A 23,270-nucleotide genomic window follows, 5' to 3' on the forward strand; every position below is an offset into this window, starting at 1 on the left:
AATTACTAAATTATGATTTAAAACATGAATTTTGGTTTAAAAAAAATGTAAAATTTAAATTTATCATCAAACGATGGATTAAAACCAAACCAAGTTCAATCCAATTATCATCAAATTTGATCGCTCAAAAGATTTTATAAAATCATTGAATAGCAATTTCGAAAGGAGTAACGCGAATAACTAATGTAACATAATATTATGATGGTTAAATTAACTCGGGCTAACTAATAAAAGACCTAAAGTCATAAGTGTTTTAACAACCAATAGCACCCATATAATATACATTGAGTGCATATTTGGCATGGAGTATCGGATAAAAAGATAAAAAGTATAATGAACAATATATCAACTTGTTTCTTCCTTAATATTTATACTATACAGTGTCTCGAGCAAATAAAAGAATTCATGATGCTAGACATTTACAAGAGCTACAAGCTTCGTGTCGTGCAATGTTCAAAGCACAAGGAAAAAACACTCATAGGTTTGAAATTGTGAACACTAATAAAATATTTAGTATGGTCGAATACACGAAATGAAACAAAAACCAAAGAAACTAAAGTCTTGTCCATCATCATGTTCAAACCTGAGTGGTATTGCATACCAAACACGTCACAATGGTTTTGCACAAGGCAATTATACAATCAGAATTCCAGCAATTTGTTTGAAAAGCATATACCACTTCCTAGCTGACTAATACACATTCCCAGCTAGTTATTAATCCAGAGAACAGAAGGAATCAAGGAATAAGTCTATAGTCGACGAGTATGAGATGAATATTGATGATGCCTTCCAAATGTAGAAGGCTGATGATTATAGAAGACTGCCGTTCCACGAAGAAAAATTTGCCAGATTGGAATTTATTTGACGGTCGATCCAAGGATTCATGCATTGCTCTTCAGCTTTGACGTCTTCTGCTTGACAAAGAAGTTCGACAGCACACTTTTACTACGAACAGGGGCACGGACGATCTCTCTTTGCGTTGGATGATCAAATGACCTAAATGGAGTCATAGGTTTCGAGCCCTCCAGAAATTCCTGCAAAAGAAACAACTTCCTAGTAAGTTATTACTCTCACACTCCCATGATACACGACGGCCTCCGAAAATATTTCACTAGAAATGAAAATCCGAACAAACTAAAGAGCATCCCTCCTCCCGGAATAAAACTGAAAATAGAAAATGCCAACAATTCAACAGCCCATCCTCACTCAATAACTGGAAAAAATATGATGCGCGCAACTGCTGGAAAATTTTGACATTACCCGCCGTGTGACTAGCGTTGGAATAGAAGTAGCTGCATCAGAAGCTGGAGTGGACTTCATCTTGGTACTCTCGTCAGCATCTGCTTGGCAAAAGTGAAGGGAATAGAAGTAAACACCTCTATTTATGGAGCATGCATCATCAAGAAAATAAGATCAAGTGTACTCTGTTGCTTACCCAAGTTAAATGCACCACATGTTTTTCTAGAAATTTTTGGGTCTGCATTGCTGCAAAAGACAAGGAAAAACTCTTCATGCTTTTTAAAAGATTTAATGGCAACCCTCCTTAATGCAGCAATAGGCATAGTTTCGTGTATTAACAACTAGGAAATGGAGTTCAAAGACCAACCTCAACATCCTATGGGGAGATGGTTTCAAGGTAGACTTGGTTTCTGATGCTAAATGCCAGGAAAGAGTTTTTGCTGCGGAAGAACCTGAATGAAAGTGCATTACCAAGTTACAAAGATCCACACTTTAAATCTCAGCAAACAAGCAATTCGTACACCATTACAATCATCAATACAGAGCTGAAAAGATAAATTACCTGAAGGATAGCTATAAGGCCTTGGCCGGATACGTTGACTAGCATCTGTCTGTAATTGTGGGCTAAAGTGTACCTTCTTGTTGACAGAATCTAGCTTGGTAGTCAACCAGGGGAAAAATGAACAAGGGAATGAAAGATTATTGATCTTTGGCAACAAGTTTTTAAACTTATCCACTAATGGCTAGTCTTACTTGGCAAGATATAATGCTTGTGATGCCTTGGGATGATCGCTAACAACTGCTGCTGCCTAAGACCTTCTTTTCCAGCATAACTTTGGCATGTTAAAAGTTGCTGACATCAAAAATTAAATTTCAGCCTCCATGGTGAGTTGATTCCCTGAAACATCTTCTCTAACTGAAAAGTGAAAGCTACCTGATTTATAGATGTAATCTTTAAATCCATGTTTGAAATATCCAAGGTCTGCTGGTCCAAAAGGTCAGTCAGTTTGTAAGCAACGGTGCCAAGGTGGTCAACAGCATTGACCAGAGCTCTTACAGCATAGTTCTTTAGGTTATCCAGCACCCTAGTAGGTAAATTAATGCATTGAGTAAAACTAAACTTCCACAGCTAGAGAAAATAAGAGACTAAGAAAACAAACGATTTAGTGGAGGACAATGAAAACATCACGAAAATTAACATAAAAGTTATAATATCACAGTACATAACATCATACTCATGAACTCCAGCTCCACCGAAAGAAAAAAGGCAAGAGAAAAATGGAAATGAATCTAACTCTGGCAGATTCATACAACATGCTCTTGCTCATCCATTAAATAATTAACAGAGAGATTAATATTCCAAGCATAGTTATCACAAGAAGGAAATAGAACGAAGTGAAGCTTGTGACAATTTACTACGTAATTCTTTGAAAATGTGAACTGGTAGAAAGTGATTCCATAAGAATGTCAAGAATGAGTATGATTAATAAAATTGAATGCAAAAATATTGGAAGCCAGACATACTTTTGGATGATATCCTGTTGATTTTTCAGGTCTATTTTCCAAGGACAAGATAAAGAAACTTATCTCAACAAGTTTGAAAGAAACACGAGGTAGGTGGTTTTGTCCATGTCTTGCATAGACATAAAAATTCCAGTTTCCATGCAACAATGTGAACCTAGTACAAGATATTAGAAGATGAAGAGGTAGACCTAGACTAATATGTTCTGTGGTTGCAGAAGTCTTAATCTCATTAGATCTTCGGTAGATATAGTGACGCATCAAACTGAGTCAATAAAAAATGATTAATGTGCCCAACTGTAGGTTTGTTATTGTTGAATTTATTTTCCAGGGCACTGGCCACCTGCTTGCTGCCAGGCAAGTGACAAGTGACAACACTTACGAGGAGGAAAACATCAGTGTTGCCTTCCAAATTGTCAACAGCACTCTCAATATCATAATATTATACCCATAAAAACCTCCTTAATTTATCTATTCCACTCCAACCAAGCGGACATTTAGACATACTGTCTCTGTGTGTGTGTTTTTACAATCATTCAAATATCATTTCCATCAACTGACGATTAATTATTTCCAATTGCTAAAATTTGGTGCAAAGTCAAACTAGGAACAAAACAAGCAAAAGCAAATATAAGACTTAAATGCAGGACTCTTAGCCGCTTTTGCTGCAGATCTCATAGCCGTGTTTGTCTTGCATAAATTTCCATCCTCATACAGAACTTTTACATATATTAATGCAAAGTAAAAGATATTATGCAAAAGATCTTTAGATTAAAAATAAGCAAAAAGTATTTTATTAATTAATGGTACTGCCTTACATTTGCTTTTGCTCATTCTGAAGGTATGACTTTTCACAGTACTCTGCAGCAGAATAAAGTTGAGGCCTGAGGTTCTTCAGTTCCTGAAACAGAATTATCTGATGATTAAAATGAATCTACATTTTCACCGAAATCAGCAAAACAGTTGTGCCGGAAACAAATTGCTAGCATGTCAACCAACATACAACCACACTTGACCCCAAAAAAAAAAAAAAAAAAAAAAAAAAATTGAGAAATTCAACAAAGCAATTAATTATGCAATATAGCCCAAGAGGTGTCTGTCTGATGCAATAGACAGATATAAATTGTATGGACATTCTCTTAACTTCATACAAAGGGTTCATTGCTTTCTCCATGAATGAAGCTGTAAACAGATGTTAACTCAGATGTCGAGTAGCTGTGTCTAACTAATCCTTCATGACATTTGGCCGGGAAGTATGTAAAGCTTGCCTTGTCTGAAAAGCAATATTCCTTAGAATTGAGAACTCATTTCAGTTGCTGGTAATATAAATATAAATATCATAAGAGTAAGAAATGAAAGCTACACCTCAACTCTTTGCTTAAAGGAGGAAAAATTGCCTCGATTATCACAATGAGTTAGTTAACACCTAGTCCTTTGCAAATGGTCAATAAAAGAGGTAACATGCTTGCTAGAATTGCCTGAAGTTCTATTTGATAAATAAAAATGTCTAATCTTAATTCTGCAGAAGGATAAAGATGACCACCAGACAGAAAGAAAAACGATTACCATCCTCCAATTTCCCTCTTTAACCCAACTAAAATTAAAAAGAAAATGGAGAAAAATAAGGACTCTTCTCCATAAATATCATTCAGTTACTTTTTTTTTTCTCCTATTTCATTTTTTCTAGTTGACAGTTCCTAACACTGAAACTCAAATTTCCGATGCACCACTGCTCTTATGTTTTTAGTTGAGGAATATGCACATTGTAATACCTACTTTCCGAAAATGAACTATAACTAATAATCTAGCTTCGGGAACAAATCAAGAGCAGTACACACAACTTCAATTAAATTGCAAGCATGCTATAAGGCGAGTTGATTGTACACTTAAGACAATTCGCATAAGCTAACACATACTCACGAGAGATATTAGATTGTCAAATCTCATGAAATACAAATTAAAATCGCATTGGATCAAGTCTTCATACCAGAAATCGAATAAGAAATTTCCAAAAATGTGGTCAACCGCGCATCAAAACAAGCAAAAGCGTCTGTACATACAAAGTCTCCAAGATCTGATCCTAGAAATTACCATCAAAGAAAAGCCTAAGCGAATTTACCTGCAAAGCTTTCACGAAATTCTTGCTTCTCTCCATTGACATCTCATCAAACGTCATAGCCGGATTCTCCGGCCTCAATTGCTCCACCTCCATTCTCCACGGAACAAAGTTGCAGTTACACTTTCGGAAGCCCAAGCCTTACAATCAATAACTGAAACACATTTCACAAAGAGAAATCCAGGATTGCATTATTAGTAGAATTTTATATATTGAATTAGCAACGGAATAATTTGTTAGATTTGGAGTTTAAAACAAGGTAGGGGTCTTCTGTGTGTAGAAGAAGCAACCCCGGGAAGCGGGTTGGAAGTTAAAAAGGGCGGAGAAGTGGGGCTTGAAAGCGACGTCGTACTTTGTGCGCAGCAGGAAATCAAGGTGGTTGAACTGTAGCAGACCTGCTACAAAGAGAGATTTCTATGCTTTTGGGAATTCGTACATTTCGGACCATTCGGGGCAACTGCCGTTTAGCTTGCATTTGCTTTGGAGGGGTGTTTTCGTCTTTTTACGAATTTTGTATTTCATAATATATGTAGCACAAATTGTGAAAATAAATTCAATTAAACGTGACCTTGTATTTAAATTAATTTATTATTAATGTCATTTAATTGTTAGTTATACTAGTGCTTATCATTAATGTTGCTAAATATCATTACTATTTTTTTAGTGCTATCGCAATGAAATCTTCTAAATAATTTTTTATTGTAGCATTTATACCTCTTAACTTTTTTTTAACATTTTTTTATCTTCAACTTCAATTAGTTAACACATCTTATCTCTATCTGTTGGGTGCAGGGCGGACCCATTAAGTCGGTTGTCCTCACTAAATTTCCAAAAACCTTCAATTGAACGTTTCTTAATTTAAATTTTCAGATTTTTTGATTTCTTTTACAATTTATTTTAGTCCATTTTCTACCTCGTCCCCACTGAACCATAATTTTTGGGTCCACCTGTGGTTGGGATGGTGTAAATTAACAGTTTTGTGAGTTTAAAGTCTAAAGAAAAAAATCGTGGCCAATTATATATTCACCATGGTGTGTCTAAATCTCAAATTCATTTATTTTATCAAGATTGCTGATGTTGCTATCATTGCTCCATTAAGGTCTTGTTTGATCCTCATTATTTTCTCATTAAAATGAAAAATATGGTCGTTATCCATCATATCAAACCATCATATTTGATTTTTTATCTCTTGTGTGGGGTTCATAACGACTATATTTTTTATTCTCATTTTTACAATAATGTGGCTCAAATGGGGGCTAAATTCTAAAAAAATATATTACAGGCTAAGTATAGTCTCGAATTGAAAGATTTGAATCGATATACATTCAGTGTTATCTCTCTTACTCTTCCGTTTATGAACAATAATCACTTGTAACAATTTCACACACCTTTCAGAATAAGAAGAGTTCGAGCATTAGTTGCAAGTTCAACGAAATTTTGAACATTTTTTTAATAACAAGCATTGCTAGTGTTTAGAAGCCTTGGGAGAGTATGACAATGGTTATTTGGACCGATCGTAGCATCCCACAAGTACCGTTGGAGAGCAAGGTCGATTTGATGGTACTTCATAGCACAAACTCTATAAAAATGGGAAGATTTATGAGCACCGGATTCACAACATTGCTTTAAATGCACCAACAAAGTTTCAAGTTCGGAGTGATGTGTACCTTTTTCATTCCGTAATGTGCTTAGAGCATGTGTTATATAATGTTAGATCGTATTGTATTATACAATATACAAAAATTGAAATGTGTGATCCACTTTAAGCACTCGAAATTATGTCCGTCTAATATGGCTTTTGAAATCTAAAAACTGCTTTTGAACTCGTTTGATATTTTTTATGAAAATACTTCTTCTAATTAGAAGAACTTTTAGTTTCTAATTTTATGAAAGATCTTCTAGGAATTAGTTTCTAAACAAAAATTAAGATCGCTTTCTCATAAAGTTTTTCTTCTAGAAGTAAAAGTCATGTCAAATGAATCCATTTGATACTGTTTCTTATAGAAAAACTCCCAAGAAAGCAATCTGCTTTAGTCTAATTTTCTTTAAAAGCACTCCTAATCAGATAAATTACTTTCAGAAAATTCTTCGAATATGTTCATAAGCATCTTCTTAGTCTCAAGAACAATTTTTGACTTGTCAAAAACCCTATCAAATGAACCCTAAATATATGAGATATTAATGGCTTGAGAACATTGTCTTCTACTATTTGGACATTCTTTTTGCCAAATACATGACATCTAGCTTTTTTGGTTTCAATTATAAGTTAGTTTTACATAATGGAATTCAAGAAGATCATGCATAACCTAGATGTAGAACAAAAAGTTTGTGCTCAACCATCCTGTCTCGATTCATTCAACCAGTGGTCAAGGGCCTAAACAAGCTTTCACATATAGTGATGAGTGATCTATTATTTGTGATTATTTGGAGTGAATTTTTTATTTTTATTTTGGAAAATTTGTGATTATATACATCAAACGCTTTGTACATCTGAAGAGATCCTTTCTCATGATCAAGTTTGTGTTATGGTTATCTTCAATGTTTCAGATTTCTAATTGAGAGTTTTTGTTTGGGAAAAATATTTGGTGAAAAATGATTATTTTTGAATAATGTGTAGTTAAAATATAAGAAAAATTATGATTTTGCGAACAAAATTATTTTAGTAGGAGTGTGATTGAAAATGATTTTGAGAAAATATAATGTGCTAAACAAATGCTACTTTAGACGGTCTAAGAGAAGCTGTAAAAATGAAAATTTGTAGAGCTCTGCTACATGGAGAGAGCCTACGCATCCAGGGGGCAATGTGGCGCCCCTATTGACTCAGTGTCTGTGACCCTGTTCGAGAAGCATAACTCAGATATTTAAGTGGCGTTTCAGCATGCATGTTTGACATCAGCCCAAAATAGTGGTAAAATAGAGACGCCTTTGGATTCTGGGGTTCTAAGATGACAAGATTTGTCCCATAAACCAGTAGATGATGGGGATTGACTTGTCCAATTGAGTTCACACTATGATCATAGTTCAAATAGCTTTTGAAACTGTTGATATAATGAAATGGTCTTGATGGATTGCTCAGCCACATATATATGGCATAGCCCCCAAATAGTAGCTATTATAGTTTAGAAGTTCGTGTAATGTGAAAAGTACACATAATTAAGAAAAAATAAGGTAAAATCTTGTAGATATATTAGTTTTGTTTCTTTTGTTGAAGTTTTTTTATGGGTTCATAGATAATTTAATGAGAAGTGCTACAGGTATATAAACATATACCATAGAGATATTCATAATACTACGTGGCACTCTATCATTTGTCTGTTTAAAACACAATCAACTTTTTCAACCAATCTTTTCCTTCCACATCACATTATGTCATCGTTTACGTATATTTATTATGTACACTTAGCAAAATCCTAATTTAATTAGCCCCAACCCTATAAAATGGTATGCACCTTAGGCATGGCTCAGCACAAGATCAATATAGCTTACTAAATTATCATATGGCTCCTAAGAAATCAGCTGTAATTCTTCCACTAGTAATATTAATGCTAGTGGTGAGTTCTGAAGCTGGAGAAATTGCTATCTATTGGGGAAAGAATGGAAATGAGAGGACATTGGGTTATAAATGGCACTGGAAACCATCAATTTGGGATCTTAGCATTCCTAGCTAAATTTGGCAATGAACAGACACCAATAATCAATCTAGCTGGGCGCTGTGATCCAGACAGTAATGGATGCACCAGATTGAGCCCTGTATCTGGTCGTGTCAAGCCAAAGGAATCAAAGTAATGCTTTCTACGGGAGGGGCGGATGGATATTACCTCGCCTCCTCAGGGGACACGAGACAAGTTGCTATTTACCTCTTGAACAACTAAGGTGGAACTGCTCAGCACTGGGATGAACTCACAAGGTACCTTTCCCAATACAGCGCATGAGGAAAGAAGGTTTATTTAACAGCAGCTCCTCAATGCCCATACCCAGATGCATGGGAGGAGGTGCCTTAAAAGCAGGCCTTTTCGACTACTTTTGCGTTCAATTTTACAATAACTCGCCTTGTCAATACTCTTCTAGAAAAGCTGCAAATCTCAAAAATGCATGGAAACAATGGATTTCATCTTTTCCTGCTAAAATGAATTTCCTAGGACTACCAGTAGCACCAGATGCAGCTGGGAGTGGCTTTATTCCTGCAAATGTTCTGATTTCAAAATTTCTTCCCACTCTTAAAAGGTTCTAACAAGTATGAAGGTGTAATGCTTTGGTCCAAATACTATGATAATCAAACTGGCTACAGTTCTTCCATTACAGCCCATGTATGAAACGTGTGTAATGATTAATGAAGTGAAAAACTATAATCTAGCAAGACTTTCTGTATCCATGTTTACGTTTTCTGGTACTTAAAAGATGGTTGTCATGGCTACATTTCAAGAACAATTAGGCTGTCAATTGTAGACTATAAGAGCATGTTTGGCTAGTCAAACATGTTCAAATCATAAAACTTAAGTCTTAAGAAATTTTTCCTTCCAAACACGTTTGGCTTTTCTTTAAAAGATATTTACTTTAGTACAAGAGGTTTATATGATGTTACTTTTATTAGAGTTGGTTTCCTTACTTCTTAAGAAAGTGTGCTTCTTTTCTAAGCTTAGTCAAACATGTTATTGTTACACTAGGTTATTCCTTCCACCACCAACCTACAGATAAGAGATTAGCTCGACTGACTTTTCATATCTACCCAAAAGCAATCTACTTATTACACTTTTGCACCCACGATCCTTTCCAAAGCATGAAGCCATTAGCAACATATAAATGCATTCATTCCATATAAATTGGTCAAGTTATTTACTGGTGCAGTAAATACAATTGGCCTGAGATCAGCGTATTCGCGAAGTACAAAGCTCCATATACAAAAATCTCTATATGGTAGTGTAACTAAAGAAACAGTAGTATATAAACAGAATGATATTAGTACTATTTCAGAATCAACAGGAAAAATTATTCTTAAAATTATCAAAAGAAAGCTTCTCATCAGTGCAATCTGTCTACCATATTCAACAACTAGTAGGATTATTACACCTTGAGAAGCTTTGAACAGAATCAAACGAATCATAAAAAACTTTCAGACGTTACCATGGAATCCTCATCCATGAGTGTTGACAGCTTCCCAGAGCAAATTTTTTGGAATAGGATTGGAGAAATCCCGAGCCTCCAAGGCAGCGGCCCTGAGTGTCCTTAGGGTCCAAACATTGGCCTCAAAGAAGGACAAACTCCGATAAGGCAAGTTGTGTTTCTTGCATAGTTCCCGAACCACAGGAGAAATATTTCTCAAGTGGCACCTTGGCAGCCTCGGGAACAAATGATGTTCTAGCTGGAATTGTAATCCACCGAAAAACCAATCCATCCAAGATGAGCACGCGATGTCGATTGTTCCACTTGTTTGTTTCTCGAACCAATCATTCCCCTTGGGCGCTCCTACATAAACATTTGCTGCGAAATGGTTCAGAGTGAATTGGATATGTTGAACTGAGCATACACAAAAGCTTGTCAGAACAAACAATACCCTCTCATTCCAATTTGGCAAGCACGAAACAAGAAGAGGAAACCAACTCCAAAAAACAAAGATCCCGAATATGTTAAATGCCCTGTCGGGAACTTTTCTCTTCGAGAACAACAAGAGGATCGTCTGCAGATAAAGATTGACCCTTGCAACACACATTACTGGATAGTAAGTAATATGCTGGTAACTCACAAAAAATCTTGACACCGAATCAAATGTCAGTTTTCTACCATAAAACTGGGATGTCAACGAGTGAAACAACTTTGAAGAGACTGCCAACATCGGCAGGTGTTGAAGATCGGGATCATAGTCAAGGCTATTGCAAGAAATATGGTGAGCATTATGAGTCCATTTCCACCAAGCAATACTTATTCCAGTCAAGCAATTGCCGGTGAGAATTTGATCTTGACACCGAATCAAATGTCAGTTTTCTACCATAAAACTGGGATGTCAACGAGTGAAACAACTTTGAAGAGACTGCCAACATTGGCAAGTGTTGAAGATCGGGATCATAGTCAAGGCTATTGCAAGAAATATGGTGAGCATTATGAGTCCATTTCCACCAAGCAATACTTATTCCAGTCAAGCAATTGCCGGTGAGAATTTGGGCAAATTTATTGAATCCACGGGTCGTCATAATCTGATAATGACCCGAATCATGACCCAAATAAGCGACTTGCATCCATAGAAGCCCCAGCAATCCTCCAGAAAACATATGGATCCAGAAACCATCGCAACACAATACCCCATAAACACAGGTGAAAAGTAACAACGCAACAAAACACAGGGAATAAATAACTCCATGGCCTTTTTTTTCAAACATCCCTGCTTTCGAAAACTCAGAATGAAGCTTTCTAAAATCCCTAGAAACCTCAGAAACCTTGAAATCACCCAGATAATACCCAGTAAAGAATCTATCAAGATATTGCCAGGCAGTACCTGGATGAAAAGCAACGAATGCATCAGTCACATCTTGGCCAGCCAAATTCAGGAGTGGGACATCCCCACCTGGGTGTTCCTTAGCCCAATCTGTCACGTTGTAAACCTTCCCCTGAATCGAAATCCACAAATCTTCAGATTTGTTATGTTTCTTCAGTTCATCAGATGAAATATACTTCTTGCTATCACCCATTGAAGAAAAACGAATCCAATCAAATCAAATCAAGGAAATTCAAGAACAAAAGAAAAAAACAACAGATTTGTGTGCCCAAAAAATTTCCCAGATTCAAAATCCAAAATCAAATCCAACCCCCAAATGCCAATAAAATGGAAATGGGTTTTGTTTAAATCAAAACAGCCCCTCAAGAGGTTGTTTTGATTATGCCATTCTCTATCTTTTCCCTTTCTCTTTGATTTGGAGAGACGAAATTTTCTCTTTTCTTGTTGGGTTATTCTCTATTTTATAGATAGTTGCATTGTTTGTGAAAACGGTGTCCTCAGCATATTTCGCGTGGTTGGTGTTGTCGTGCTTCCAAACCTACGATATATTAATTAATTAATTATTTGTCCGGTTAGACTCTCTTCACATTACGTTGGATATATATTAACCATAAATGGAACTAAGTCATTAATTAAAGGTCTTAACCAAATAGGGTTAGCAGTCAACAAAGTCAAACTTATCAAACTTCTAATTTTTTAATCATGATGATATATTTTTTTTCCCCCTAAATGGGTCTATTTTTACATCTTATTCATTACATCATCGAGTCTTTATATCAATTAGCCCATATTTTAGTATCATTTTTTTTTTTTAAATAAATTTGTGTAAAGTATTTTTATGGGAGAATGTGTTTGGCTATATATCAAAAGAAGCAAACTCTATTTTTAATTTTAAGTAACTTTTACACTAATTTAATTTAAAAACTTAACATTATAGGGGAAAAAAAATTATTAGTTCAAAAGGTACCTTATAAATAATGTTTGATTAAAAAAAAATGCTAACATAATAAATAGTTTGATTTTGCTTTTGAGGATAAATTTAATGGCATCAATGAAACAGAGTTAAAAGAACAAATTTAAGGTTTCTAACAGGGTGTCATCGGTTGAAATGGATTTTAAAAGTTCCAAATTTGGGTGTTAGTATTTATAATGGGATGAATAGTATTTTTTTTAAAAAAATGAGTGGTTGAAAATTATTTGATTTACGTGTAATATTATTTTATTAAGATTGTGTGGTTAAAAGTAGGATAGAGAAAATTTTAATTTAATGTAATGAGAAATAATGGAGCTCAAACGGGGGCTTAAGATTTTTAATGGATTATATTAGGGCCTGTTTGGGCCCCATTTTTCATCCAAAAAATTGATTTTTTGACCGTTATTTCACTATTTCAGCCATCATATTTGACTTCTTCTCTCACGGATGGACCCCACTTTTCTTCTAACGATCAAAAAATCAATTCTCAAAATCACTCCCAAACAGCCTCTAAATCTTCATTAAAATCTAAGTGTTCCGAATTGAAATTTTAATGAACTTCAATAAAATCTTTAAAAACTTAGATATCCTCAATAACATGTGGATTTAAAAGAATCTTATTAATAAAGAAATTTCAAAATTTGGATACATTTCAAACTTAAAAATTTACATGACAAACTTTTTTAAAATAAGATTCTTATGAATTCTAAAGAAATCTGATTCATTATCTATAATCTTTTAAAATTCATTAAAAAGTTAGTTAAGTACATCCCTATAATTCTTTTGGTTGTTTCTTTAGTATGTTCAAGATATGTGATGTTAAGGATTTCAATTATGGACTGCACTAGGTGTACAGAAAGGATTTTCACAGAATCCATACAGAATACACACAAATAGGTGGGTCTCAGTTTTTTGGCAATATTTAATTTACATGGGTCTCACAATTTACGTGAGAATCTGCACAACTTCTGTGATAGTTTTTTTTTTTTTTGTACAGATGCTTTTTCCCTTCAATTATTTTGCAACCTTAATTGCTGTAATATTTTAATCCTGTACTCAAAAGTAATCTTTAGAGACTCCTTTTTCACATTTTCAAAGATTCTGATATTTTTCAATTCAATATGTTAATTATATTAAGGAAGACAGAGCAGTATCAAACTAAAATAAGGGTTGATGCCTGGAATATATAGACAATGATGACACATATTTAAAATATATTTGATTTTAACGTACTAAACTTTGATGGTCGAATTAGACGTTATTCCCAATATTATGTTAAGAGGATATTTTGATCGAATATATGCTAATATATTTACACGTGACAAGTTGCTTACATTTTTCAAATTTATTCTTTTGGTAACTATAGTGGGAGGCTCGGGAAGAGAATAGAAGATGAGGAAGGCTTTGAGAAGGATGGGCGACGCTCTGGGCAGTTGGTTTTTATTTTTTATTTTTTTTTCTTTCTCATTTTTGAAAGTGTTATTGAGAGAATGAAGAAAACAACTCAAAAAAGAAGCAACCTGCAAGAAGTGTGGATTATTAGTAGAAAAGGAGACAACTTGTATTTTGGGATGACCAACTTGCATCGAAAGTTTTAAGTTTGAGAACCTAATAGTATTGATCGATGCCCCATATACTATATTTTTCAAATTTTGAAGACCATATTGGCCAATTTATAGAAATCAACAAAAGTTATTGGTAACTTTTTGCTAGAGGTAGGCTAAATATCCATCTAACTGATCTAAACTGTTAAATTGAACCGACATGGATCGATTTAAAAGAATATTAGACGGAGCCAATCATTAGTTCCCAACCGTGGGGTGAATGGAATCCGATATATAGATCCATTAATAAAAGAATTGAAAAAACTTTTACCGTGTCGCTTAAGTTATATAGGAATTCCTGAGCCCAAGTGGCCATGCTTAAGGGCATATCAATTGAAGTAAATTCTTCTTTTTTATCTTGATAGCAAAAAAGACTTTTTACATAATTTGAATTCAAGACATTTGATTACTTTTTTTTCTTTTTTCTTTTTAAGAAAAAAGTGAGCAATTTATTAATGTTATGCTTGTTCCTGAAGTAGAAACCAATCTATTTGTTTCTGAATAGCTTCTTTCAAAAGGACTTCTGCCTCCTCGGTAAATGTCTTTCGGGTTGGGTTGAACCAACTTTAAAACCTCGGTTTGAAGGGTCAAATTTGAAAAAAAAAAAAAATTTATTTTCGAGGGAAGTCCCTTGAACCCAACGAACCAAGCCAATCCAAACCGACTCGATCGGTTTACTTATCTTGTCAATTTGGGTTCGGGTTGGAATTTTCACCTAACCTAAACTTGGTTTGGTTGTCGGGTTTTGGTCTAAGCCCAATTCTTGCTTGATGCCACCCCTAGTTTTTGCTGAGAACAAAATTCTGAATGAGTAAAAATGCAATATTACTCTTAATATGTTAATCTTTTAGGATGAAACCTCAAAACTTAATATGGTATTAAAATCAACAAGTTCAAACGAGCAATTGAATTCTAAAATTGATGTTCTCATACCAGTCACCGTCTTGTTGTGCATGCTCATGTTAAAATTCCACACCAATCAAAACGTGGAATTATTCCATTTTCATAAGCAAAAAGCCCACTAAACTATTTTTTCGAGGAAAAAAAAAACTCAGAAACTTCCTTAAAATCTACTTCTTGACAGTCAACATTAATGCCTATTGAAAACAATAAACTAAAGTTTCTTCTCGACAAAAATTCAGTACAATATCTTTCTGTATGCCCCAACAGTCAACATAAATGCCTATTGAAAACAAAAGGGGCATTTAGCCCTCGTTTGAACCAATTTTGGGGGGAAATTACATTTTTGAATAATGTATTGTTGAAAAATGTGTGATTAAAAATTAAAGAAAATTTTAAATTCAAATATAATATTATTTTATTAAACAATATATAATTAAAATAATATCAAAATACTATTTAAAAATGTATTTTTTTTCGAAAGAATCAATCAATCACTCCAACGGACTGCATTGCCACTCTTTCTCTCTCCAGTTTACGGACGCATGGCTGCCCATTTTTCAAGTTTGTATTGGTGTACATATTGCTTGAAAAGAACTGTACCTCGTTAAATTAATGATAACCACTAGAATTGTTGGTGGAAATTAAATCTTGAAATTTTTGTACTTGTCTCATTCTTTCGTATATATGACATAGATGGTTCGGTGTGTCAAATTCAATTATGTTTAGAGATAATCTATATAAGTTTTTGTGCATACATTGTTTACATCTGAAATTCTGCTCTATTATGCATATTCCCGTTCAACTTGTCATTGCAACTATTAATATTTCACTCATTAAACTTCCTCAATTTGGACAAACATATTCCATAATATTATTTTGTTTGTATCTTTGCAGGTCGCATTCAGGACAAAAGTTTTTCACCCGAATATAAACAGCAACGGTAGTATATGTCTCGACATTCTAAAGGAGCAATGGAGTCCTGCCTTGACAATTTCCAAGGTTATCTTCTTCTTTTTTTTCTTTTTTTTTTTTCCCCCTTATGAGGTTTCTTCTTGTTTATTTGAGACTTGATGAGTCCTGCTCAAGTTTCCACCTTCTTTTTCCACATGAGGTTCTTCTCCGAAAATTTGGGATGCTGTGTTCCTGATATTTTTGGATGCGTAAAGCTGTAAACCTTTGTGTCCCGAAAATTTTGTTGTTTTGTTGTTTGGTGATTTCTGCCAATCCAGGCAGAGTTCATTTTTAAAACATTTCCCTTTGTTTTTCCTTTTTGCACTATTTTAAGTGCATATTTGACTAACCTAAAAAACTTATCAGTAAATGAGTAAGTTCTAGAATAAATACTTATCATGTTGGTTATTTTGTTATAAGTTGCTTTGCTGAATGTAACTTCAACTTTAGTGTCAAAATGAAAATTTCTTTTACTTATAAGTTGGGAATACTATCTCGGCAAGTTTGGAAACAAAATGTTTAAGTAACTTTTAGGCTTATTTAAATGTTGGAAGTTGTCAAAGTTGCATTCCATGTGTTAACTGCTGCTGCATGATTCCCTGCATAAACATAGTCCTCGGTCACTGATTGAAGTGCTAAGACCCGATTTAATGCTGTTGTCCAAAGATATCCTTTCAAATTCAAATGTTGCTCTTCTTAACACGTGCATATTATTAATTATCACCATTGCTTATTATTTCGCAAGGTTGGAATTGTTAAACAAGGTGCAATATATTATATATCAATCTAACTCTATGATACAAAGTGTAAAAACCCTGAACAAGGGAAAAGACTAAACTATTCTTAATTAATAAAAGAAAAAGATACTAACTACTATAGTATCTATAACCCCATAAAACCCCTAAGATTATCTCAAGGGAAAAGAATAAACCATCCTTGATAAAGAAACCTGAATCTAGTAGTATCTAAAAGGAAGATTCTTATATATATTCGCAGGTGTTGCTCTCGATCTGTTCACTTTTAACGGATCCAAACCCGGATGATCCCTTGGTGCCAGAGATTGCCCACATGTACAAAACTGACAAGGCCAAGTACGAGCAAACTGCAAGGAGCTGGACTCAGAAATATGCAATGGGTTAGTGTGATTTTCCTTGAGGGCAGCTTATATTATGTAGAAAATGATGTCTGTTCTGTCATCTCTTCTTGTAATGGACAAGTGTATAATATAGCTTTGAATTGTTTCTCTGTTGGAAGACAGATTATGCTTTGAATTGTTCACGTGGAAACACTATTTGAGAAAAGACTAATATTATTTGTTAGTCTTGTTTAAGGGTAACTTTGAGCAATGCTCTTAACTTAAATTGATTTATATATTATTGTGAAACCGAGTACCAAAGCCTATTATTACTGTGTAGTTCTCTGTGTGCGCCGTTTACATATTGTTTGTTAGTCATGTTTTCTTTGTGCACGCGCGTATAATGTTTGTTAATCCTGTTTTTACTTAAAATTGATTACTATATTACTGTGCAACCGAGAAACAAAGCATGTCTTTACAGAGTTTTTGCATGTGCGCGTCTTCTTTGGGACGAGCTTGTGATAGGGACAATAATTGAAGTTCTCTTACGACATTTGAGATAAACTGGCAAAAAAGTTAGAATTGGCTCTTCTACTTTTGCTCCATAATTTAAAATAAGAAGTTTTGTGCTCAAACAATGTCTCAATCCATGTCAACCGTTGACGAATGCCAACACAGCTACCGTTTCTATCCCTAAGCTTTCGCGTATGGTGATCGGATTGGATTTAGCTTCTTGTTATGTTTATCTTCGATGTTTCGGATATCTAATAGGAAGATTACTTTTGATGGATTATTTGGACTTATCTAATTAGAATTTTTAATTTTTATCGTGATTTTTTGCATTGTCTATTCTTTGTGATTCTTTCGATGACCTATGTTGTATTAAAGTAAATAATTTGACTCGAGAACATTAATATTCATCTGGTTCAAGAAATTTTTAGGCCCCAATATACAAAATCAGCGGTCAATTATCAAGAAAATTTGGAGTTAAACCACCTTCCAAGGCACTTGAAGTTTGTCAACAAAAATATATTTGAGTAAAATACTATTTAGGCTAGATATCATTGTTCTCTGTATTTTGATTTGGAAACTTGGAAATATACAATACAAAATAAAATAATATAATTGTATAGGTGAAGGAGAATCAGACCACAATTAGAAAACAAGAATGACGTTTAATAAAGAATGCCTAAAATCAAACATGGTTCAAATTCTATACGATAACTGTTTCCTTATACTATAATAAGTAATAACACATCAGTTGAAATTTAATAGTAGCTTTAATAATTTTGTCAATCATGATAACGTGAACTATATTGTACAGAACAGTATTATCAAGAAAGATAAGTTTACATAACAGCAATGTAAGATAGAGGTGCCTTTTATTCACCGAATTCTCTAATCTTGTCCTACAATGCATAACAAACATGCCCCCGGCCTGCGTGATTTGTACCCTAAACCACAGGACAAAGAAGGCTGACTACCTCCACTAAATATTAATAGATATTTTCTTTGTTTTCGTGTTTTGTTGAATTTTTTAATGGCTAATAAGTTAATAAGCTCCAACACCATAAAAGGGTATATGTACCTTAGGCATGGTTTAACACAAGATCATTAGGTCAATATAGCTTACTAAAAATCATATGGCTCTTAAGAAATCAGCTTTGATTCTTCGACTCTGAAGCTGGAGGAATTGCTATCTATTGGGGACAGAATGGAAATGAAGGGACATTGGCTCAAACTTGTGCCACTGGAAACTATCAATTTGTGATCATAGCATTCCTGGCAACATTTGGCAATGGACAAACACAAATGATCAATCTAGCTGGACATTGTGATCCGTTACAGTAACGGATGCAACAGATTGAGCTCTGATATCCGGTCGTGTCAAGTCAAAGGAATCAAAGTAATGCTTTCTATTGGAGGAGGAGTGGGTAGCTATTACCTCGCCTCCTCAGAGGACACGAGACAAATTGCTACTTACCTCTGGAACAAATTCTTGGGTGGACAATCCTCGTCTCGTCCTCTAGGTGAAGCTGTTTTGGATGGAATCGACTTTGATATCGAAGGTGGGACCTCTCAACACTGGGATGAACTTGCGAAGTACCTTTCTCAGTACAGTACTCGGGGTAAGAAGGTTTGCTTAACGGCAGCTCCTCAATGCCCATTTCCAGATGCATGGAAGGGAGGTGCCTTGAAAACGGGCCTTTTCAATTATGCATGGGTTCAATTTTACAATAACCCTCCTTGTCAATACTCTTCGGGGATGCATGGAAACAATGGATCTCATCTATTCATGCCACAAATATTTTCCTAGGACTACCAGCAGCACCAGATGCAGCTGGGAGTGGCTTCATTCCTGCTAATGTTCTGGTTTCAAAAGTTCTTCCAACTCTTAAGGTTCTAACAAGTATGGAAGTGTTATGATCTGGTCCAAATACTATGATGATCAAACTGGCTATTTTTCTTTGATTAAAGGCCATGTCTAAATGTGTATTATGACTATACTTTAGCAAGACGTCGTGTATTGTGTATATTTTCTTGTGCTGAATTAAAGATGGTTGCTGTTGCTACATTTCAAGAACAATTAGTCCACCGGTTGCTGTGTTTTATTACCAGAAGGTCTGGACAAATCAATAAATAAATAAGATGTTTAGCTAAGCCAAAAAAAATTATGTAACTTGTACATTTTTAAGCTTAGCCAGAGTGCCAGACATTCTGAACCTCCAAAAGTTAATTCTAAGAATATTTTTTTTTCTTCCAATCATGTCTGGCTTTTCTTTAAAAGATACTTATTTTAGAATGGTCAAAAGGTTTTCAAAAGTGTTACACTGTTACTTCCTAAAGAAGTAAGCTTGCTACTTTTTAAGCTTAGCAAACATGTTATCGTTACAAGTCCACCAGGTTATCCACCCCACCGTTGCACTACTGGTCTGAGGGTTTCAAAGGTCTACCTCAACCTACATTTCAGTTCTACCCTAAAGCACTCTACTATTACACTTTTGCACACACAATCCTTTTCAAAGCATGAAGCTGCTAGCAACGTATAAAAGCATTACTTTCATGATAAAGTCATCTACTGGTGCAGTATATAAAATTTGGCCTGAGATCGGTATATTCAAAAAGTATAAAGCTATAGACCAAAATTTCTATATGGAATTGTAACAAAGGAACTGTAGTATGTGAACAGAATGATATTATTACTGTTTCAGAATTAACAGAAAAAAGTATTCTTAAAATTTTCGAAGGAAAGCCTTTCATGTGTGCAATATGTCTACCATATTCAATAACTAGTAGAATTATTGCATTACAACTTGAGAAGCTTTGAAACAGAGCCCAATTAATCGTAAAAATCTTTCAGGCGTTACCATGGAATCCTCATCCATGAGTGTTAACAGCTTCCCAGAGCAAATTCTTTGGAATAGAGTTGGAGAAATCCCGAGCCTCCAGGGCAGCAGTCCTTAGTGTTCTTAGAGTCCACACGTTGGCCTCGAAGAAGGATAAACTACGATAAGGCAAGTTGTGTTTCTTGCATAGTTCCCGAACCACAGGAGAAATATTTCTCAAGTGGCACCTTGGCAGCCTCGGGAACAAATGATGTTCTAGCTGGAATTGTAATCCACCGAAAAACCAATCCATCCAAGATGAGCACGTGATGTCGATTGTTCCACTTGTTTGTTTCTCGAACCAATCATTCCCCTTGGGCGCTCCTACATAAACATTTGCTGCGAAATGGTTCAGAGTGAATTGGATATGTTGAACTGAGCATACACAAAAGCTTGTCAGAACAAACAATACCCTCTCATTCCAATTTGGCAAGCACGAAACAAGAAGAGGAAACCAACTCCAAAAAACAAAGATCCCGAATATGTTAAATGCCCTGTCGGGAACTTTTCTCTTCGAGAACAACAAGAGGATCGTCTGCAGATAAAGATTGACCCTTGCAACACACATTACTGGATAGTAAGTAATATGCTGGTAACTCACAAAAAATCTTGACACCGAATCAAATGTCAGTTTTCTACCATAAAACTGGGATGTCAACGAGTGAAACAACTTTGAAGAGACTGCCAACATTGGCAAGTGTTGAAGATCGGGATCATAGTCAAGGCTATTGCAAGAAATATGGTGAGCATTATGAGTCCATTTCCACCAAGCAATACTTATTCCAGTCAAGCAATTGCCGGTGAGAATTTGAGCAAATTTATTGAATCCACGGGTCGTCATAATCTGATAATGACCCGAATCATGACCCAAATAAGCGACTTGCATCCATAGAAGCCCCAGCAATCCTCCAGAAAACATATGGATCCAGAAACCATCGCAACACAATACCCCATAAACACAGGTGAAAAGTAACAAAGCAACAAAACACAGGGAATAAATAACTCCATGGCCTTTTTTTTCAAACATCCCTGCTTTCGAAAACTCAGAATGAAGCTTTCTAAAATCCCTAGAAACCTCAGAAACCTTGAAATCACCCAGATAATACCCAGTAAAGAATCTATCAAGATATTGCCAGGCAGTACCTGGATGAAAAGCAACGAATGCATCAGTCACATCTTGGCCAGCCAAATTCAGGAGTGGGACATCCCCACCTGGGTGTTCCTTAGCCCAATCTGTCACGTTGTAAACCTTCCCCTGAATCGAAATCCACAAATCTTCAGATTTGTTATGTTTCTTCAGTTCATCAGATGAAATATACTTCTTGCTATCACCCATTGAAGAAAAACGAATCCAATCAAATCAAATCAAGGAAATTCAAGAACAAAAGAAAAAAACAACAGATTTGTGTGCCCAAAAAATTTCCCAGATTCAAAATCCAAAATCAAATCCAACCCCCAAATGCCAATAAAATGGAAATGGGTTTTGTTTAAATCAAAACAGCCCCTCAAGAGGTTGTTTTGATTATGCCATTCTCTATCTTTTCCCTTTCTCTTTGATTTGGAGAGACGAAATTTTCTCTTTTCTTGTTGGGTTATTCTCTATTTTATAGATAGTTGCATTGTTTGTGAAAACGGTGTCCTCAGCATATTTCGCGTGGTTGGTGTTGTCGTGCTTCCAAACCTACGATATATTAATTAATTAATTATTTGTCCGGTTAGACTCTCTTCACATTACGTTGGATATATATTAACCATAAATGGAACTAAGTCATTAATTAAAGGTCTTAACCAAATAGGGTTAGCAGTCAACAAAGTCAAACTTATCAAACTTCTAATTTTTTAATCATGATGATATATTTTTTTTCCCCCTAAATGGGTCTATTTTTACATCTTATTCATTACATCATCGAGTCTTTATATCAATTAGCCCATATTTTAGTATCATTTTTTTTTTAAATAAATTTGTGTAAAGTATTTTTATGGGAGAATGTGTTTGGCTATATATCAAAAGAAGCAAACCCTATTTTTAATTTTAAGTAACTTTTACACTAATTTAATTTAAAAACTTAAAATTATAGGGGGGAAAAATTATTAGTTCAAAAGGTACCTTATAAATAATGTTTGATTAAAAAAAATGCTAACATAATAAATAGTTTGATTTTGCTTTTGAGGATAAATTTAATGGCATCAATGAAACAGAATTAAAAGAACAAATTTAAGGTTTCTGACGAGGTGACATCGATTGAAATGGATTTTAAAAGTTCCAAATTTGGGTGTCAGTATTTAAAATTTTTAATGGATTATATTAAAGTTTCATTAAAATCTAAGTGTTCCGAATTGAAATTTTAATGAATTTCAATAAAATCTTTTAAATTTTAGATATTCTCAATAACATGTGGATTTAAAAGAATCTTATTAATAAAGAAATTTCAAATTTTGGATACATTTCAAACTTAAAAATTTACATGACAAACTTTTTTAAAATAAGATTCTTATGAATTCTAAAGAAATCTGATCCATTATCTATAATCTTTTAAAATTCATTAAAAAGTTAGTTAAGTACATCCCTAAAATTCTTTTTGTTGTTTCTTTAGTATGTTCAAGATATGTGATGTTAAGGATTTCAATTATGGACTGCACTAGGTGTACAGAAAGGATTTTCACAGAATCCATACAGAATACACACGAATAAGTGGATCTCAGATTTTTTGACAATATTTAATTTACATGGATCCCACAATTTATGTGAGAATCTGTACAACTTCTGTGATAATTTTTTTTTTTTACATATGCTTTTTCCCTTCAATTATTTTGCAACCTTAATTGCTGTAAATATTTTAATCCTGCACTGAAAAGTAATCTTTAGAGACTCCTTTTTCACATTTTCAAAGATTCTGATAGATTTAAAATGTGAAAAGATATTTTTCAATTCAATATGTTAATTATATTAAGGAAGACAGAGCAGTATCAAACTAAAGTAAGGGTTGATGCCTGGAATATATGGACAATGATGAC

At 34.4% G+C, this 23,270-nt stretch overlaps 4 protein-coding genes and 2 pseudogenes across 7 annotated transcripts in view; 3 read left to right on the forward strand and 3 right to left on the reverse strand.

The window, feature by feature from the left end:
* LOC111411706 (ubiquitin-conjugating enzyme E2 28-like) overlaps window positions 1–17,193 on the forward strand; it is a 21,866-nt gene extending 4,673 nt beyond the window's left edge. Inside the window, exons 3-4 of one of the 2 annotated variants that reach the window (XM_023042272.1) lie at window positions 15,738–15,842; window positions 16,791–17,193. In XM_023042272.1, coding sequence (XP_022898040.1) covers window positions 15,738–15,842; window positions 16,791–16,934 — 249 coding nt within the window. In that variant the 3' untranslated portion in view covers window positions 16,935–17,193. The remainder of the gene's footprint in view (window positions 1–15,737; window positions 15,843–16,790) is intronic. The other variant, XM_023042271.1, reaches the window with a different exon arrangement.
* Window positions 481–5,345, reverse strand: LOC111411704 (protein ABIL1). 2 transcript variants are annotated; one of them, XM_023042268.1, is made up of 10 exons: window positions 5,229–5,345; window positions 4,880–5,030; window positions 3,579–3,661; window positions 2,174–2,324; window positions 1,993–2,092; window positions 1,802–1,891; window positions 1,607–1,691; window positions 1,436–1,485; window positions 1,261–1,340; window positions 481–1,034 (listed from the first exon to the last, which is right to left on the reverse strand). In XM_023042268.1, exons 2-10 carry the CDS (start codon window positions 4,970–4,972, stop codon window positions 882–884), a joined length of 885 nt encoding a protein of 294 aa, XP_022898036.1. In that variant the 5' UTR covers window positions 4,973–5,030; window positions 5,229–5,345; the 3' UTR covers window positions 481–881. The 2 variants fall into 2 exon arrangements, with proteins under 2 accessions (XP_022898036.1, XP_022898035.1); XM_023042267.1 differs by having other exon boundaries at window positions 4,880–5,312.
* Window positions 8,102–9,585, forward strand: LOC111411705 (annotated as a pseudogene).
* LOC111411701 (delta(8)-fatty-acid desaturase-like) lies at window positions 9,668–11,890 on the reverse strand. Of its 2 annotated transcripts, none has more exons than XM_023042265.1 (2): window positions 10,874–11,890; window positions 9,668–10,668 (listed from the first exon to the last, which is right to left on the reverse strand). In XM_023042265.1, exons 1-2 carry the CDS (start codon window positions 11,554–11,556, stop codon window positions 10,008–10,010), a joined length of 1,344 nt encoding a protein of 447 aa, XP_022898033.1. In that variant the 5' UTR covers window positions 11,557–11,890; the 3' UTR covers window positions 9,668–10,007. The 2 variants fall into 2 exon arrangements, with proteins under 2 accessions (XP_022898033.1, XP_022898032.1); XM_023042264.1 differs by having other exon boundaries at window positions 9,668–10,639; window positions 10,845–11,889.
* Window positions 17,194–18,537: 1,344 nt separating the features above from the next.
* Window positions 18,538–19,456, forward strand: LOC111411709 (annotated as a pseudogene).
* Window positions 19,457–20,052: 596 nt separating this feature from the next.
* Window positions 20,053–21,928, reverse strand: LOC111411703 (delta(8)-fatty-acid desaturase-like). The gene has a single exon (XM_023042266.1). It carries the CDS (start codon window positions 21,589–21,591, stop codon window positions 20,248–20,250), a length of 1,344 nt encoding a protein of 447 aa, XP_022898034.1. The 5' UTR covers window positions 21,592–21,928; the 3' UTR covers window positions 20,053–20,247.
* Window positions 21,929–23,270: the final 1,342 nt, after the last annotated feature.

This window comes from Olea europaea, chromosome 16 (genome assembly GCF_002742605.1).
Source record: "Olea europaea var. sylvestris chromosome 16, O_europaea_v1, whole genome shotgun sequence".
In the NCBI taxonomy this organism is placed as follows: domain Eukaryota; kingdom Viridiplantae; phylum Streptophyta; class Magnoliopsida; order Lamiales; family Oleaceae; genus Olea; species Olea europaea.

Coding starts and splice junctions, on each gene's coding strand:
- LOC111411704 (XM_023042268.1), bottom strand. CDS start 4,972: ATGGAGGTGGAGCAATTGAGGCCGGAGAATCCGGCTATGACGTTTGAT. Junction 2,093..2,173: donor AGATTACATCTATAAATCAG/GTAGCTTTCACT, acceptor TTTTGATGTCAG/CAACTTTTAACATGCCAAAG. Junction 1,035..1,260: donor CAACGCTAGTCACACGGCGG/GTAATGTCAAAA, acceptor TTTCTTTTGCAG/GAATTTCTGGAGGGCTCGAA.
- LOC111411701 (XM_023042265.1), bottom strand. CDS start 11,556: ATGGGTGATAGCAAGAAGTATATTTCATCTGATGAACTGAAGAAACAT. Junction 10,669..10,873: donor AAGTTGTTTCACTCGTTGAC/ATCCCAGTTTTA, acceptor TCACTCGTTGAC/ATCCCAGTTTTATGGTAGAA.
- LOC111411703 (XM_023042266.1), bottom strand. CDS start 21,591: ATGGGTGATAGCAAGAAGTATATTTCATCTGATGAACTGAAGAAACAT.